Here is a 20,448-nt window from a genome sequence, read left to right as displayed (position 1 = left end):
CGTCTTCCGGTCCGTGGTCGCCACTCGAGGACTTTACTGCCCCAACGGCCATTTGTCCTACGAGCTATGTGCCCTGCCCATTGCCACTTCAAAGTCGCAATTCTTCGGGCTATGTCGGTCACTCTGGTTCTTCTGCGGATCTCCTCATTTCTGATTCGATCACGCAGAGTAACTCCGAGCATAGCCCTCTCCATTGCCCTCTGAGTGACTCTGAGCTTGTTGATGGGGCCCATAGTTGGACGATGAATCTTAAACATATGTTTGGAAAATAAAATCTGTGGATTAAAATATAAAATTTAAATAAAGTTATGATTATTATATGATGAAACTACTCTATCACGAGCGAAAGAGTGATCACAAAAATAGTAAACACGCGTAAAAGAATCGTATAAAGTTAGCAAATGAAAAATGTTGCAAAAGCAGGGAAAATTCATATGCATCCATGAAGTTGTGAACTAGTATATACATAAAGAAATTTGCTATACAAGTTAATTCTACAATTAATGTACAAGATGACAAAGTGTAACATGTAAACAAAGCTTCACATTACTCATTCCAAAACTATGACTTGTAAGAGACGAGAGCATATTCCGATCGTACCGCCCCGGATTATCATAATTTCGTGCCCGCTGTATAATTCCGCTGTCATCCGATTATGTTCCTCCACGAGATGATGCTGCGAAAACAAATTCTCAGAATATGTATCGCACTGTACAAATAAGGAGGTATTTTGTGACATAATAGAATGGTAATTTAAAAAGGAAATTGTTTTTTATAAACCTTGTAAAATTGTAGCGATGTTTCTTTGTAAATAGTAGTAATTTTGGATATATATTGGTGCCCTCAGTCCTAAACTTACTTTAGGTATATGTAGGTTTATGTACTACATAGTATATGCTAGCATATATGCTCAATAAATGTTTGTTTGTACAGTTTGTATAATCAAACGAATATTATATTTGTGAAAATTTGTCTGACTATCACGACTAAACGGCTGAACGGATCTTAATATCTCATATGAAAATAAGTGTCACGACAACGAATATAATCTACCTTTAACCTTAAAAAGAACACACAAAGTTACAGAAAAAAATAATATGCATACAATAAAATATAGAATATATTAATTGTAAACTAATAATAAACATTTATAAAATTACAATAAAACTACACAAAATTACACTTTGCCAATTGGCAATACGGCCTACTCGACATATGATGGTGACAGCTTACTGTCAGAGCGCTGTAGTTTTGAGTAAGCCACACGAATGGCCAATGACCATAACCTTAACGGAAAAAATACAATAATAATAATAATATAAACATACAAATAACTAATTGTTTATATTATGCGGAGATCAAACCTGTCACCATTTGAAGGTGAAACAATATATACTACAAATCCTACTCATTCTAACATAGGTTATAACAATATTTGTATGTTCCTTACGCTTCCAAATATCTTAACAACTTAACTAATCATCATGAAATGTCAGACTTACATGTAATTTATAAATGTCAAAGACAAGGACCACTTCTTATTGCAGTCAATATCAAATAGAAATAGAAATAGAAATAGAAATAATCTTTATTCAAATAAACTCATTACAAGCACTTTTGAATAGTCATATTTTGATTCTACCACTCATTCGGAATGCAGATTCATCACAAGAAGAATGAGCAAGAAACTTGTGTGTTGCTCTTTTTAATAGATGTTTTTTTTTATATAAATAATTACAGTATAACAAGTAAGAGGCATGCGATAATCAACATAGAAGTCGCTACGCACTCATTATTAATGTAATCAGATAATATTGTCAGTGCTATAGATTTAAAATTTTTCTATAAAAACATTATTATCGTTAACGAATTCTTCAATTTTATAGTAAGCTTTTTTGCAAAGGAACTGTTTTATTTGACATTTAAATCTTTTTTCTGGCAGATTTATAACAGACTCTGGTATTTTATTGTAAAACCTTACGCAATTGCCATAAAACGAATTACTAACTTTAGCCAAACGACATTTAGGTAAAATCAGTTTGTTATTGTTACGTAAGCTTTTATTAGTGCAATCACTAACTCTTTTGAAACTGTCTATATTCCTTCTGGCATAGATGATATTTTCATAAATGTATTGAGAAGCAACGGTGAGGATATTTGATTCCTTAAAACACTCTCGCAATGACTCCCTGGAACCCATACCATAAATGGAGCGAATGGCCCTCTTTTGTAAAGTAAATATTGTATTTATATCAGCTGCTTTGCCCCATAACAAAATACCATACGACATAATGCTATGGAAATAGCTAAAATAGACAAGTTTAGCCGTTGCCACGTCTGTTAATTGTCTAATTCTTCTTACCGCATAAGCGGCAGAACTAAGTCGACTCGCCAATTTAGTAATATGAGCACCCCATTGCAACTTGGAATCTAATGTGATACCTAGAAATACAGTATCGTCAACAAAATTAATAGATTTATTGTCCAATACGATTTTTGAATCTACCGGCCTTACATTGGGGAGAGTAAATTTGATACATTTAGTTTTATTTGCATTTAGTAGCATATTATTTGCCGTAAACCATTTTAAAGCAAAAGAGAGAGAACCGTTTACTTCGTCCATATCATCAATATGTCGATTGACTTTGAATACTAATGAAGTATCATCAGCAAACAGAACTATGTCAGCTATCTTTTCTACCATATAAGGAAGATCGTTTATGTAAACTAAAAATAAGAAAGGACCTAGAATAGAGCCCTGAGGAACACCCATTTTAATACTAGTTCCCTCAGACTTTACACCATTTATTTCAACAACTTGCATTCTATTATTTAGATAGGATTTCATCATGCATAGTGCTTCATATCTAATACCGTAATGTTCTAATTTGAGTAAGAGTGTTTCATGATCAACGCAATCAAATGCTTTTGAGAGGTCACAGAATACACCGATAGCATCCTGTGACCTCTCCCAACAGTCAAAAATGTGTTTCATTAAAGCTACACCAGCGTCAGTAGTTGATTTACCGGCTGTGAAACCAAATTGCCGACTGTGAAGCAGTCTATTTATTTTAAAGTGGTGAAGCATCTGATTGAGCATAATTTTTTCAAACACTTTACTTAGTACTGGTAAGATAGAAATGGGCCTATAATTACCTACTTCAGTTTTATCCCCTAACTTAAAAAGTGGAGTTATTTTACTATGTTTCATTAAGTTGGGAAAAACACCGTCAAAAATACATTTATTGAAGATAGTTACTAAATATGGAGCAATAACATCTATAGCGGTGTTAATAACTTTAACAGACATGCCCCAATGGTCTTCAGTATTTTTTAAATTTAATTGTTTAAATGTTTTAGTAATTGTAGCAATGTCAATAAATGTAAATTTAAATGTAACCGGACACGAAGCAACATTGTCAATAAGGAATGATTTAGCTGTACTTGGAGAAGAGTCCAAAGAGGACGTAATATCAGTTGGAATACTAGCGAAAAATTTTTCAAAAATATTGACTATTTCTTTTGTGGACGTTACTAGTTTATCATTATAATTTAACGTAAAATCATTATATGGACTTTTAACTTTGCCAGTTTCTTTATTAATAATATTCCACACTGTCCTAATCTTGTCCTTGGATTCTTTAATTTTTTTATTTAGATAATTAGACTTTGCTACATTACATACCTTTTTAAAAGTTTTTGAGTATCTTTTTACATAATTTACGAATGTACTATCGAAACGGTATTTTTTTTTGATCATATAAATCAAATAATATATTTCTACTTTTAAGAATTCCCTTTGTAGCCCATTCTGAAAATTTTGTTTTGTTACTAATACTGATAGTTTTTTTGTTAAAAGCCTTATTATATTCGTAAGAAACAATATTGAAGAAATCTGTATAAAGTTTGTTAGGTTCATCAGATTGAGGACAAAAATCTAATTTACTACGAACTGATATTTTAAATTTATTTATCTTATAACCAGTCAAGTCTCTTTTAATAAATTAATTTTCCTGATTTTGTTTACGTGATTTGGAAAAATTACTAATTGACCACAGTGATCAGAAGGAAGGTTATTTATTATTATTTTATCTAAATATTCACTGTTGCTAAATATGTTATCCAAACAAGTAGCAGACGTGGCTGTGATACGAGTGGGTTCGTGGAAGACATTACTCAAGTCAAAAGATTGAAATAAACTCATTAATTTAGTTTTTGTGGTGTTATGTGATAAAATGTCAACATTGAAATCACCACACACTATAAATTTTTTGTTAATATTAAATACTCTTTTTAAAATATCCTCCATTACCTCTTCAAATAAATTATAATCACTATTTGGAGGTCTATATACACACATAACTATATAATTTTCTAGTTCCACACAGGAAATTTCAATACAACACTCAACGGAAAGATTGCCAATATCACTACGTTCTTTTACTTTTATATTATTTTTCACCAATATCATGGAACCTCCTCTATTTACTATTTTTCTATTAAAGCAGCTGACAATATTATAATTGTTTAAGCTTAACATCATATTGCTCACTTTGAGCCAATGTTCAGTTAAACATAGAACATCTATATTATTTTTTTCTAAAAACAATTGAATAATTAATTCACAGCCGAGAAAACTTTGTATGTTCTGGTGAACAATTTTCAATTCTGATAGCTTTCCCTTTGTCTTTTTCAGCAGTTTAAATCTGCAGTCATATTTAAATTATTGTAAATAAAAGGATTCTTACTAGAATCAATATTTATGTCAATATTTTCAGAATGTTTAGTATTAACATTAGTACAAATACTACTAATTGGATTAGTGCAACCCATTATATTACTTATAATGGGGTCATTTATATTATAAGCTAGTAAACTAGCTATATTTCTTATTTGTTTTTTAGGCAGATAAAATCTATCTCCAGTCATACAAAAGTTTGTAACAAATTTGTTACTATCAAAAAATAAAAAGTCATTATGGCGACAAGTCATATTATAAATTAAATTATTAATATAATATATGAACTTATTTTGTTCAATAGTCAGAGAATGACAGTAAGGAAATGCACATAAAATTATTTTACCTATGCCCAACTCAGCAATATTAAGCAAAGAGTTTACAAGTTTAATGACATGACTTTTTTTTACATTTAAACAGTTGCCTAAAGCAATGACTAATGTGGTTAACTTATCATACCTATCATTAACCACCTTATTTAAAATATTAGGCAATGAAGCACCAGGTAGACAATTATTTATAACATGTTGAGATAAACTTTCTGATAATGAACGGCCCAAACCCTTACCATATTCATCTGAATAAATAATTGTCCTTCGTACTGGTGCAACATTACAATTATCAGTTTTTAAAGACAAGTTAGAATTGAGTAAATTTGAACAAGGAGTGATTGACTCAGTTAAGACTGATGTGATTGACTTATTGTTATTTCCATTAGGGCTATATTGACAAGATTTAGGAGATTCAGGTGTCTCACAACAACATTTCTCTGTCAATGAGGTGAACCGCTCCATGTTGTAATTACCCAACTCTATTAATTTATCCAGTGATTTACTATAGTTATTAATTTCATGTTGAGCACACTCATATTTATTTGTTAAATTATATAATAAAGATTCCAACTCTTGAATTTTACTCTTTAATTTATTTTGTTCTAAATCCTTATCATGTAAATTTGTTTTACAATTTTGAAGTTCTTGTAACAGGTCTAATTTTTGTCTTCTAATATTTATAGATTTTAAACATTTAGTATGAGTTCTCACTAACTTTTCTGACTTTTTAATAAATTTGTTTATTTTTATATATTTTTTTAATTTATTGACACTATTAAATTGACTAGTACAACTATTTGAGCTGGGTGTATTTGTTAAATCTATGGTCACCAACGGCTGAGTAGACTTTTGATCACAAGTGACATTTAACAATTCTGTATACAGATCTAAGGTGTTATTATAGCTACTCACCCGTTTGTGTTCCAACATAGATTCACTATGTGCTTGAGCTTCCTCAAGGTGTCTCTCGAGGTGAGTGATACGCTGTAGATTTGACTCATATGTGTCCCTGCAGTGATCATATTCATTAACAATTTCCTGAAGTCTATCCCTGTCAACGCGTAGGTCCTCACAGAATACATTAATGTTTACAAGTTCTCCCTTCAGGGCCACATATTTGTTAAATAGAGATTTCATCTCTATTTCACTATCATCCTGTTCCTGTAACAATACTTTATTCAAGTCTTGGGTTTTCTTTAATTCAACGAGGGCCACCTTAAGTTTAGCATCAAGATCACAGGCTCTTCGGGACATCATTATTAAATATGCTGAGTAATAAATTTAAATATAAAGGAATTAAATGGAATTTAAAACTTGTGCTATTTCCTTACAATAAAATATATTTATAAATATATAATATGTAAGTAATGTTAGTAAATATGTTAATTATAAATAACAATACTAAAGATTATTATATGTAAGAACTTACAGTTAGTACTTACAATAATATTTGGTTAGTGGGTAATTTTTTTTTTCCTCGACGCACAACTTGAATTCACTTTTAAAATTACCACAATATTAACATGTAACACAAAACAAGTAATAAAAAAGGAATGTTATAATAATTTAAATTGAATTACGCGATAACATATACAAGATTGATGTAAATATAAGTTTATTACGAACTCTGACAGTTGACCGGTAGGAAATATTTGTGTCGATTTTTGTACACAAATACAATATAAAAATGAACACAAACAACAATAGATGCTTCTTATAGCTTAAACTCACTAATTATATCAATTGCACTAAAAAAATCGAGTAATAAATTATATAAAAGTATTTAATTATTACGGCCAGCTGACAAAGACAGTTATCGGTAATGTTGCCAGTCGAGAAAAAAAAAAAAAAAAAAAAAAAAAAAAAAAAAAAAAAAAAAAAAAAAAAAAAAATCTCACTTTATCAAAATCTGGAGAAAATGCTAGTAATCAAGTACTATGTAAGTGTTCGACAGCCTCGATGGTCTAGTGGTTTAGCACACCGCTTTACGTCCGATGGTCGCGAGTTCGATTCCTCGCACGGTACAAACATTTGTATCCATGGGTATGATAGTTTGTATCGGTCTGGGTGTTTTCTATGTATAATATGTATTTATTTACAAAACAAAATGTATCCATGTATTTATATTATTTGTCTAGTACCCATAACACAAGCTCTGCTTAGCTTGGGACTAGATGGCGCTGTGCGAATTGTCCTGAGATGTTATTATTATTATTATTACTATATTTACAGAAATATTTACCAACTTAAAAATAACAAAACATTTTTTCGTTATTACTGTATTTATATTCAGCAAATTAACCTAAATTGAAACATATCGCAAATTGAAGGTAACTTAGTTTAAAGTACGTATTAAGTCAGCCTCGTAGAAGATGATTATTCACATTCAAACACACATTTTGTTAACTCACGCCCCACTTCTGAAGTTTCGAACATGCACGGACTTTAATAACAATTAGAGCAATAAATTTAATTATTAAAGTTTATTAAAAATATTACATAACGTGCTATGATTAAATTCGTAATTTAATTATTAAAGTTTTTAAAAACCTAATTTCTTTTTATACCATAGCCCACCTGGTAGTACACGGTATAAAAAGAAATTAGGTAGCATATTTGTACTTCTTCTTAGACCTTTTAAACTACGCAAAGGATTTTAATGCAGTTTTTAGCAATAGATAGAGTGATTCAAGTGAAAGGTCCACGAGTGTAAGTTTATTTGAATAAAAAATTTGGTATAAAATGAAGTCGTTTTCGCGGTCTGTTCGCTTGGAACTTTTAAAATATGAGTGATTCAAAAAGGAGGTGCTTAAATGTAAGTTTGTTTGTAGAAAACATTTTCTATTATATTTTAACATTGACATTTTTACTACTAACAACCCTATGTTGCATATGTATGTTGCTTATTATTTATTTTTGGACATACTCCAAATAATTTGTCGCTCGCATAATAAGCTATGATATCAGTCTAGACTTTGCGTAAAGCATCCAATTTACTAGTATTTGACAAATTGGATCAAGGAATGTGAGTTTTATATACGCTCGTATAGGCTACATGAAATACTATATTACATTTTTCTACGACTACATAAAATCTTCATAGAGTACCTACCATATATTTTAGTAACAATTTCGTAGGTATTTCAGATATCAGCCGAGGCATAATAAAAAATAGCAATACATATAAAAAAAAAGTAAAAAACCTTTTTTTACTTGTTTTTACTTTTTACTTACGAAAGAATTGAAAAAAAACCTACAATATATATTTTTGTATATTTTAATAGTTTGCGATGCCTATATTTATTAAATGATTGATGTTATTAATTTAGCTTTATAAATGAATGAATAAATGAACTAGATCATCTGCACTTCACTATAAGAATGCAATTTGGGCCCTCGGGGCGAGCGTATTTGCCCGCCATCAACTTCAGGGGCAATTATAGAACTGTAGTACATCACATTGCTCTATTGACAATAATTCCCGCAGTATAAATACCAAAAAATATCCATGTTTCGCGATATATACTTTATCAACGTAAGGGACCAATAACTATGATTTTTAGAATTTGTCGCATGTGTGCGCAATATTCTTAGAAACGGCTTAACTTATTCAGACGCGATTTTCACTAATGTATTGTAGTAAACTTCACTTCAAAGATATTTTTAATATTCGTGTTATTACAGTTTATAAAATATATTATTTGATAGGTACAAAGAAAATATTTCATATATAAATAATAACTCTATTATAAAGATACGTGTGACTGGAGCGGGAACACGACAACTATTTTTTTTTATTCCCAAGAGGGCTCGAAAAGAATTTAAAAGAGACATATAAAAAACTGATGAATCAAAATAATACAATATTTATAAAAATAACGGTGGACACGCTGCCAGCAACATTACATGTATAAATATTGAAAGAAAAAACAGATCAAGGAATAAATGACATACAGCCTACAAAAATATTGGTCCGATAAGTAACGGGCATAACTCAATAATACCATTGAGAGATATCTATCTATCTATATAACGACTACATCGACATTTTTGCTAGCTCCTCTAATTTTCTTGGATTATCTCTGTGCCTGCGGGAAAGTAACGGATGTTATAACATAACACAAACAAAAATATAAACGTGCCGCCAACGGTTCTGATGGTGGAAATATTCAAAATGACTTATTCAGAGGCTGCCCCGGACCTTGCCAACATGTTTGCAATATATATAATTTAATATACAATTTGTCCAATTAGTATTCCTGTTAATTATTGAGGCTTTTTTAAAAGTTTGAAATCTTTATTTTCAAATGCATTGGATACAAACAATTTACTTGAAGGTAGTCTGTGTCCCCCCCCCCCCCAATTCGGGGCTGTTCAAGAGCATTGTCAACTCTCTGATTATCTGATATATACGCAATGGCTAATTTTAATATATGTTTAATTCTAAACATGATATAATTAATATATATATTAGGGACGCCTGCCGCTTAGTGCCCGTATATATAGCAAATTAAGTGACAACAATTAATAAAGCATATATATGTACGGAGCCATCTAGTAAGTATCCTATATTAATTAATATAATTACTTATATAATTATAAATGGCATTTAGTAAAGTTTCGCATAATTTATTATTGCCTCCTTTGGAGGGTATTATATAATCTTTAGAGTATATGTTCACTCATATTTAACAACATGTTCGGCAATATTTACGTAAATTATTAACACATAAACAGTCAGTTTTTGCCACGTCATCATTTTATTATACGGAAAGTTAATTATGAATAAAATATATAACATGAAAGAAAATTAATACATTTGCGTAAATTATTGAGTAATTATTTAATAACCCTGGGCAATATATACAATCGTATCGTAGTCTCAAACTGAGCAGAGCTTGTGTTACTTATGAGTTGATACTAAGAAACTTAAAGTAAAGTATTTTTACAACTCTATAATTACAGATAAAACTATGGTTTGATTTGGTATTACAGAGGTGTCAAACTGAATTTTGCAGAGGGAATATCCCCTATCCGTGTTAACACCCGTTTAAATATATTAATAACGATTGAAGTATGATTTCTAATTAGTCCAGATAATGTCTACATAATTAGAAACTGTCGAAGATCAAAGGCGCGTTGATTAATAACCGTGGTGAGGGTTCAACTTTAACCAGTAGTTTGTGGCGAAGGATAATATTAGTAACTATTATAATTAATAAACAAAACTATTAGTTACATAATTGTTTTGGTAATAATGTATTATTATATTTTATCTTAATTACTGGCTACCCACTCCGGCTTCGCTCGGGAGTACAGGTGTTATAAATGTACACCCAAACCTTCCTCTATTAAAAAACACCGCTTGAAAATCCGTTGCGTAGTTTTAAAGATTTAAGTATACATAGGGACGGACAGACGGCGACAGCGACATTGTTTTATACTATGTCGTAATAAATATATATATATATAATGATGATTCAGATCTCTGTCCACGCATTTAAATAAAAATGTTTTTGTTTGACCATAAGTTCTAAAAAACAGATAATAAAAGAAATAAATAATATTTCGGCACAATTCACACAGCGTAATCCGATCCCAAGCTAAGTATAGCTTATGTTATACCACACTAATACTAATACAAACAATCATACTCATGAATATTTGTTAGTTGTGTGCGATGAATTGAACCCGCGACCGTCAAAAGAAAGGTGGTGTGCTAAACCGCTAGACCAGCGGGGTCGTCGGTAACAGCACAGATAACATAATATTACATAGTAACAGTTACATAGTGCTATTCCGGAGAACTAAGATGTTATACCTCAGTATACTGTAATTTTACTGTCATCTTTTAACTAGCTTAATAAAAAGATCCAGCTATGCATTATATTATTGCGTCTATTTGGCAAAATCTCTTTTTTCCCACACAAACGACTTCATACAAAATTCAAATAAAGGACCTAAATAATAATAAAAATATACGCTACTGGAATATAAATATCTAAATACAATAATAATAATAACATAACAATAATAATAATAGTAATAATAATAACAACAATCTCAAGACAATTCACACAGCGCCATATAGACCCAAGTTAAGCTAGCTAAAGCTTGTGTTATGGGTACTAGATAACTGATACAAATACATAAATTTTATTTTTTTCGTAAATACATACATATTATACATATAAAACACCCAGACTGACACAAACAATCATACTCATACATACAAATGTTTGTGCCGTGCGAGGAATCGAACCCGCGACCATCGGAAGTAAAGCGGTGTGCTAGATCGCTAGACCACCGAGGTCGTCATACAATAAACGTCGTCACACAATAATACAATACAATAAACGTTTTTATTTATATAATTAGATATTGTAGATATGTATCTACATATTGCATAGTACCAATGACACAAACTCTACCTGATTTGGAACTGGATAGCACTGTCAGTTGTCTGGAGTTCTTTATTTATTTAAAAGATGTCGCAAATTCGTACCCAAGAACCCAATCATAATTTATTTCTTAAGATCGTTGCATCCTTACATATTCTCGAGAGACTACAACATTAGGTTTTCAAGAAAGATAGATAAGGTTTCTCTACGGTCAGCAACACGCACGTACTTTGGTGTTTCAGTCCATAGCCTACCATCATATAGGCATTGTTAGCCACCATAGAAGTATAAAAAAATATATATTGATTATTATACATATAGAATAGAATTACATATAAAAAAACAACTTTGTTTTTCACGTTACTAAAAAGGTACCGTCATAAGGTAAAATGGCTCCACGCAGATGCGTGAAGGTTTTTTATATTTGATATATCAGGACAATTTACATAGCGCCATCTAGTTCCAAGTTAAGCAGAGATTGTGTTATAGATATTAAACAACTATTATAAATACATAGATATTTTTTTGTTTGTGTATAGAGAATATACAATACATTGGGTAGTAGAGGATTGTTAGTAATGTAGACAGATGATCCCATTGTTAACAATGTACCATGATAGGTTGACCTCCACTCGGTTCCCCTTGGAAACAATTGTGATAAATTCCCGGTGTATTTATCACAATGGGCTGACTGGCCTGAGCTCATGTTCATCGTATCAACCTACACTGGTAAATAGCGCAGGCGAGTGCAGAGTCCAGGAATCATTCCATTAACATCCATTCAAAAAAATATAAAACACCCACCCGACCGAGACAAACAAACATGAGTACAAAAGTTTGTTCCGTACGAGAATTCGAACCCGCGACCATCGGATGTAATGTGGTATGTTAGACTACCGAGGCCGTTGACGTATGAAATGGTACACTCGCCTACGCTAACGATATACGGACACTAATTGTAAATTATAGAATTAACAGAAAGTCAAAACATCCAGTCCATCGTTTGTATTCACCAGAATTTAACTACGATAAATTGCATTGTTAGCAATAGGGGACTATTCCTATTGCTAATAACCCTTTCCTTAATGAAGGTAAGTTATATTCTGTTGCGTCGAATACTTGAAACTGTGGAAATGTAGTTATTTAGAGTTAATTGGTTCAACTCAGATCAGAATTACTCCCTAGAGAATAAACTTGTTTATATTGTTGGTATGTTTCCGCTTCTAACTATATACATACATATATAAGGACTATCCATAACATGTCAGCACTTACTTCAATTATAGTCTTAAAAATTTAGTGTTTGTTATTATTAAAAATCCACTAACCTATTTTTACTATTATAACCTGATGGTAAGTGGTAATAGTCCCCTGTAAATGTAAATGTAAGTTGGACTCCGCAATCAGCGTCTCTTCTGGGCCGTTGTACGTGTAGAGCCGGGATTAATAAAGTAGCCAGCCAAGCTCCTTCCAAAAGCGCAATAGTCTTCTGGTGTCTTCGCAGGTTTCACGGAGTGACCTCGCTACTCCTACTACGCATTCCAGGATTACGTGAGCGGCCGTTTCTTCGACTTCAAAGCAGCCCCGATAAACGGTGCTGTCTGTAGCACCTATTTTGTACAGGTGTTTATTTAAGGAACAGTGGCCCGTTATTGTCCCTATAATTATTTTTAGGTTTTGCCTATTTAGGTTCAAGGTATTAACTATAACTTACGGTATCACATTATCACGTGTGTTAACACTTCTACTAGTATTAACATCACATACAGCTATAACGCGATCGTCATCCTAGTGTGACTGCACACCGTGCAGTATTGTGTATCTGTGGCGCATTATATTTTACGCGGGAAAAATAAAGGAGACTACAAAAATATGTCGAGATTAATTTTTCCCCTCTGATCGATTCCCCGTCACATTTAAACGGCGACCGAAACTACGTCGGCCTGAACCGAGAATCGAACCCCTAGTGGAACGCTCAGACTAAAGTCATACCCGTCAGGAATAAGAAAGGATAATTGGAAAGAAAAGGGCCAATGCAAGTTCTTTCCTCTTCATAATATCACGTAATATTTATTTTAAAACACAAATATAAAATTAATTATACATTAGACCCTGAACTGGGCGAGCCTGTATCGCGGGAATTAATAAAATAATTGCCAGATGATTAATAACTATTACAGTGATTAGAGTAGATTTGACATATCATAAGAGCTCGCAATAGACACGAATGAAGATATTTTAGTTTCATAAAAACATTCCAGTTCAATTATATGTACATTACATAATCAGTATTCATTCATATATCAGTATAAATCTTCTAATATAATACATATAGAGACACAAGTATCTCGTAATATTTTATAGCCTATTTTATTAGCCATATCTTAAGGTATATGCAGAAAAGTAAGAATCGCGATGTTCTGTAATAAACTAGAAATATTGTCTTACAAATGGAACGTCTCGTACAGTTTTTATTACCTTCCTTGGCTTGGCGTTTTACATCTTCATGCTATTTAACTGTTGTTGAAATTTCTAGTAAAGTACATAATAGTACTGAGAGTACTCTTACAATAAAGTATGTATGCTATAAAGAGAAACTAGCACTATAAACGAGATGTGCTCATAAAAGAAAGATTCCGTTTACTTTAACGTATAATTAAATGTATACAATTCAAGATATTAAATTCTTCTTTCTGAAATGCAAGATGCGATCGTCAGCTTGTGTTGTAGCAAATACTTTCAATTGCCCCGACTTCGCATCTCTTGTAGATAATTTCACAATAACTATTTACCAGAATATCTTAAAATGCCAAAACGTATTACACATCTAACTATATAGATAGCATTATACTTAATCCTTACTTAAATAGGTTCCATTCCCACTTAATAGTTGTATTGTTGACTGACTGACTTGACTGTTGACTGAGCTAGGTTCGATTTTCGGTTTCGGCCTTATTCAAACTCTTCACTTTTTAGTCTGATAAGCCACTAAGTATGAAGCTCTTTAGATAAAACAGGTGCTGCTTCTTAATTGTATAATATAAGTTATAATAATTATTGTATACTGTACTGAGTAATCAGAAATTATTATTTTTTTTTTTTTATATATTTTGTCAGATTTTGCTGGTTTTTTTTATTATTATTATTATTATTCTAAATTTATATTTAAATTTATAATTATTTTATTGTACATTCCCGTTTTCTGTTTTTGGTTAGCTGGTAAAGAATGCCATATTGCATTAAGCTCGCCAATTGTACATTATTTTAGATAATGCAATAAAAGATAAATAAATAGATATACCTCTCTATAGTTTTTACTTTTACCTATGCACATATAACATAAAACTACAACAATATTTATTACTCTGTGGTGTAAGGTATAATTTGAAAGCGATATCCAACCGGTATCGGTGAGAGAATAAGGGCAATAATATTACGCCCTTCAGTATCAGATTGAGACGCTTAACGAGATATTAATATTATAAAAACATACCACCAATTAATCTCCGCATCACCTATGATTGACTGGTAGAAAATGCAGCATGATGTTAAGTCCGCCAAATGTACTATATTTTGAATTCTCTGTATTGAAGTTAAATAAAAAAAATAAAAAAAAAATACCTAAGGCCTTTTGTTCAGCAGTTTCAGTTTTTACTTAAGCACAATTATTTTCAAAATATATAATAATTATAAAAAAAATAACCCCTGGACAATGCTCCATCTAGTCCCACGGTAAGCAGAGCTTGTGTTATGAGTACTTATCAACTGATATGAATACGTAGATATATTTTTTTAAATACATACATAATACACATAGAAAACATCCAGACCGATGCAAACAATCATGCTCATGAATACATGTGTTTGTACCGTGCGAAAAATCGAAGGAATCAAACTCGCGACCATCGGAAGAAAAGCGGTAGACTACCGAAGCCGTCAATTATTAACTGTGTAAGATTTCTAAATTATAAATTTCATATCTTACATCCTGTCATCTCAAATTGTATTGAGTTCTCTCCAACCCATAACAATAATTATTAAAATTTAGGTCTGTGAGATCTCAGAAACGGCTTGACCGATTTCGTTTCAGTTTTAACATACACAATACATTAGGTATTGTGATAAACTTCACTTATAATTTAGTTTGGATATGTTTGTTTTATTCCAGTTTACAAAAAAAAATCTATAGATAGTAATTTAAAAGATATTATTAATAATTAAAAAGAATATAAACCTAAAAGTATTAATTAACTAATATAAAGATAGAAATAAATAATTATGTAGTACTACTCAAACTTATAGCAGTTATTGTCGCTTATTTTAGGGATGCTCGATATTAGAAAAACATCGATATCAACGTCAATCTATATACCTAAATGTTAAAATATGACTAGGTGAGAATATATCGAGATTTTCTCTTAATATCACATTAGTTTGCATTTCGTTTAACCTTGCCTTTTTAGGTCATAAAATATCAGATCCTTCCTGATAATATAGCATAGCAGTTTGCGTTTTGAAATTTTATCGATAACTTAATATCGATGTATCGATAATATCGAAAACTTAATATCGAAGTCTAAGGATCATCCCTAGCGTATTTACATTGATTAATTATTTGTATTCCATTTGATAAACAATATCTGCGAAAAAATATTCTTGAATCCACCAAATAAATACTTCATTATACCAGTTCGGTGGTTGAAGAGAAATGTAAATTGGGGTCATAAAAATTTGTTAGATTTATAGCGGGTCGGAGCGACTGGTGGGAGATTAATGAATTAGGAACTTGCAGATGTCAGGGCCGAGATGGTCTCAGTTAAGACGGATAGCGTATTACTTTAAATATAATGCGACCATTTTTCATTAATAGAATAGAAAATTCTTTATTCAAATTAATTTATATTTAGAATAGTCATACTTATTTTTTTTAATCTACTACTCATTTGGAAAGCTATCTTCTTGCAAGAGAAACAAGCAAGAAACTTGCGTGTTGCACTATTCAATAATTTTCAGATCAGATCTTTGTAATAATGTTATTATAATTTCCGAAAATTTTCAGAACTTTTCTATAGACTGTGCACTACATATGTAACTGTTACAAATGTTCATTACTCAAATTACTCAATTGTTAAAAATAATAGTAGCCCCATATATTACTATCACAGTAAATATCCGGTTTATATAATATGTCTTATACGGTAAAACTTATTACTTTTAACCTAATTACGAATATGGCCTATTTTCTACCATGACTGTGCATTTAGTGCCCCAAGCCGCGATTCATTCGATTTAGGGTTAATTACGGTTCGGAGCCAAAAATCAGCTGCTTGCTTTCTGCTTAATTTCAACACAGAAAAAGTATATTGTAAGAAAAAATGGGAATTCACTGTTCTATATAGAAACTTAAAAATAGTATTAATACTACTAATATTTCAACATATTTGTTGTAGCACAACATAATATGTTCGCTAACAAATATACGGCTACCCTTGTAGTATAACGGTATAGTAACCCGAATTAGACTGCCAAAGGTCTTAAGATTTATCCAACACGAAGTAAGCTTTGTACTTCAATATATTTATCTATCCTCACGCTAGATACCTCACGAGATAGGCAGAGAGGTCCGTTGCCATTAGCTCCTGTCTTTATTCCATATACACATTTTGTTATTAATTATTTAAAAACATATTATATTAACTAAAAATTAAATTATTTAACACATATTTTATTATTAATTCGTTCACATCCATAGCTCGCCGCTCGAGTTAATTTATATTTCAAAATACTATATATATATAAACATTCAAAGGTAAAAAAACACTGCAATTAGAAACATGATATAATTAAGTATAATTCTATGAAGTAATTTTATGACTTATTTATCTATTGAAATTGTGACAGGTTCAAAAAACACTACCATTAGAATGGTATAATTAAGTATTTTATAGGAAATCTTTTTATGGTTTATTCAGCTATGCCCTCACGCCGAATCACTTCCTCCTTGGGCACTCATCTGGTCTTCCCGGCCCCACCACATTAGATGACGGAGTGTTACTTGGCAGATCGCACTGGCGTAAAGCTGTTCGACTAGCTGACCATTTTTGGTCAAGATGGCTGAAAGAGTATGTACCAAAGCTAGCGCCACGTACAACGCGGAACTCTCAGCAGCGATATACAAATTTAGCTGTTGGTGACATTGTGCTGATTGCTGATGGAAACATGGCTCGTGGAGTGTGGCCCAAAGGCCGTGTAGTCGCCGTATATCCAGGACGCGATGAAATAGTTCGCGTAGCGGACGTAGCAACAGCTGGGGGGATGCTTAGGCGTCCTGTACGCAAACTTGTTAAACTAAGTGTGTAAATATTTTTGCTACTTTTTTTATATGCCTGTATTCCATGATTTATTGTTAGTATCGAGCCTAACGGGGTGGGCAATATGTGGAATACAGGCCACTTATTTGGTTATAACTATTTTATGTTTTATATTTCGAATACCAAAATTATCTTCTAAATTGTCACTACTATCTATTGTTCTTTTTCGGTTTCCCTTCCTGGCCCTAGTTAGTAGTGTTTCTTTATAATATTAACATATACAATCAGGTCCCTCTCCTGCTTCGACCGATATGTGGGTTAATGGGCGCGAATTGATGACGTGTTCTATCTCTGCTAAGAACGTGATAAGAGTTTCTTCTTTAAAGGATTTACTCTTGACAACCGCTGCAAGAGCTCTTTTAACAGACTGAACTAGCCTTTCCCAACAACCGCCCATGAATGGAGAGAGGGGGGGAATAAAGTTCCATTCTATACCACGAGATGTCGCGTAATCTGCTACTTCTGCATGATTCATGGCTCTCCACATCGTTCTTATCTCTCGACTAGCTCCAACAAATGCCGTGCCGTTATCAGAAAAGATCTTGCTTGGTACTCCGCGGCGTGACATGAAACGTCTAAGTGCCATAATAGCAGCATCTGCACTCAAATTGCCAACAATTTCCAGATGTACTGCTCTGACGGAGAGACAGGTAAATAGCGCAACATATCGCTTTTCGCGTCTCCTTCCTATTGTTACCTCCATAGGACCGAAATAGTCAAGGCCGGTGTTCAGAAACGGACGTTGATGGTGTTCTAGTCTGCATACCGGTAAATCTCCTTCAGGTGGAATCGAGATTGAAGCCTTTTTTATGCGGCATGCTTGACATCTAGCAGCAATTGAGCGAACAGTTGGTCGTAAATGAAGAATCCAATACCTCTGTCTCAATTCGTTCACAACCGTCTCATTATATCCATGACAAGCCCAGATGTGGTAATACTGGACCAGCAAGTGAACGATTTCGTTACGTCCATCTAAAATAGGAGGACACTTAACTTCGTCGCAGAGATCTGGCGTAGCTGATATCCTTCCATCAAGGCGTAGTAGTCCATCCGAACTAAGCTTTATCGAGAGATTTCCAATTCTACTGGATTTAGGAAGTGGCTCATCACGATGTAAAGCTGCAATTTCGAGACTAAAAGACTCCGCCTGGCTTTGCCGTAATAAATGGAGCTCTGCTGACTTCATGTCTTTAAAAAGAAGCGGACGTAGTGTACCCCTATTAGTAAAACGACATCTATTATTAGAAAATACATTATTTGACTTACTTTCTATAAGTAGGCGTAGAAATTGGTGAGCTCTGGCTGTGGCTCGTAAGAGTCGCAGCCAGTTGCTAAAGTTTTTAGAATTTGGAATAATATTAAAATAGGGCCGAGAGTCTGCCAAAACTGTCTGATGACACTTCAGATCCTGGCCAGCGACGGGGTCAGCAGCGGGCTCTACTGGCCATTGCTCTTCAGTTGCCATCAAGAAGGACGGTCCGTTTAACCATCTATTAAGCTCGATTGAGCTTTTGGCAGTTACGCGAGTGGCATCGTCTGCTACATTAAGCTCTGACGGTACCCAGCGCCATTCGCGTGGTAGTGTCGACTCAGAAATTTCTCCGACCCGATTCGCAACAAACGCTTTAAAGTTGCGTGCATCGCTTCTAATCCACGATAAAGCTACTCGCGAATCACACCAGAAATAACGTGCGTTGATCTTTTGTTTACAATCCCGAGTGATTGTGTCTGCTAAACGTACACCTAATAGAGCCGCCTGAAGCTCTAACCTAGCTATAGGCGTTGGTTCAAGAGAGCTGACTCGTGATTTACTCATGATAAAAGCAATTTTGATTGAACCATCGTGATATTTAAGTCGCCAGTACGCAACACATGCGTAAGCTTGATCGCTGGCATCAGAAAAAATATGTAGCTCACGACAGGATGGGTCAATATGGTCCGAATAGCATCGCGGGATCGTCAACGTTTTTATTGTTTCAAAACCACGATACCAATCCTGCCATTTGACACATTCACTCGGAGGCAGTGAGTCATCCCAACCAGTAACTAGTTTCCATGTTCGTTGAAATAAAATCTTTCCCTGCGTAATAAAGGGACATAAAAAACCTAAAGGATCGAAAATTCTCATTAAATCTTTCAAGACCTGACGTTTAGTTAAGTGAAGATCATGGGGCTGTTGAATATTTACATTAAAACTTAGATAATCACTTATCGGATTCCAAAATAAACCTAAAACTCTTATAGTAGCTTTATTTATATCAAGATTTACATGAGACCCATTATCTTTACGTAACTTATATAACAAAACGTAAAGCCTCTGGTTTATTCGACGTCCATTCGCGCATCTCAAAACCACACTTACTGTGAACATCTACAATATCCCTAGCAAGACAAGCGCCAGTGTCAACATCGTCTACACTACCCAGAAAATCGTCCATGTAATGATCTTCAATGATAGCTTTCGCTGCTTCAGGAAACAGCTTCTCGTAATCTCTAGCATTTTTATTTTTAACATAAATGGCGGTGAAAGGAGACGAAGCTGCACCAAAAATAAGAGACGACATCCTAAACTCACGAACCTGCCCGTCCGGTCCATCTGGTCGCCA

General features: G+C 32.9%; 1 protein-coding gene across 1 annotated transcript in view; it reads right to left on the bottom strand.

Annotated features, from left to right (window-relative positions):
* The window catches only part of LOC131846848 (uncharacterized), a 34,373-nt gene extending 14,715 nt beyond the window's left edge, over positions 1-19,658 (bottom strand). The window contains exons 1-2 of the mRNA XM_059196266.1: positions 18,065-19,658; positions 5,862-6,311 (exon numbers count right to left, since the gene is read on the bottom strand). Of these exons, the coding sequence (XP_059052249.1) occupies positions 5,862-6,311; positions 18,065-19,658 (2,044 nt within the window). The remainder of the gene's footprint in view (positions 1-5,861; positions 6,312-18,064) is intronic.
* Between the last annotated feature and the right edge of the window lie 790 nt (positions 19,659-20,448).

Source organism: Achroia grisella, unplaced genomic scaffold (assembly GCF_030625045.1).
Source record: "Achroia grisella isolate CSIRO2021 unplaced genomic scaffold, CSIRO_AGI_Agris_v1 utg512, whole genome shotgun sequence".
Taxonomy (NCBI): domain Eukaryota; kingdom Metazoa; phylum Arthropoda; class Insecta; order Lepidoptera; family Pyralidae; genus Achroia; species Achroia grisella.
This window is presented reverse-complemented; position numbering and strand designations above follow the sequence as displayed.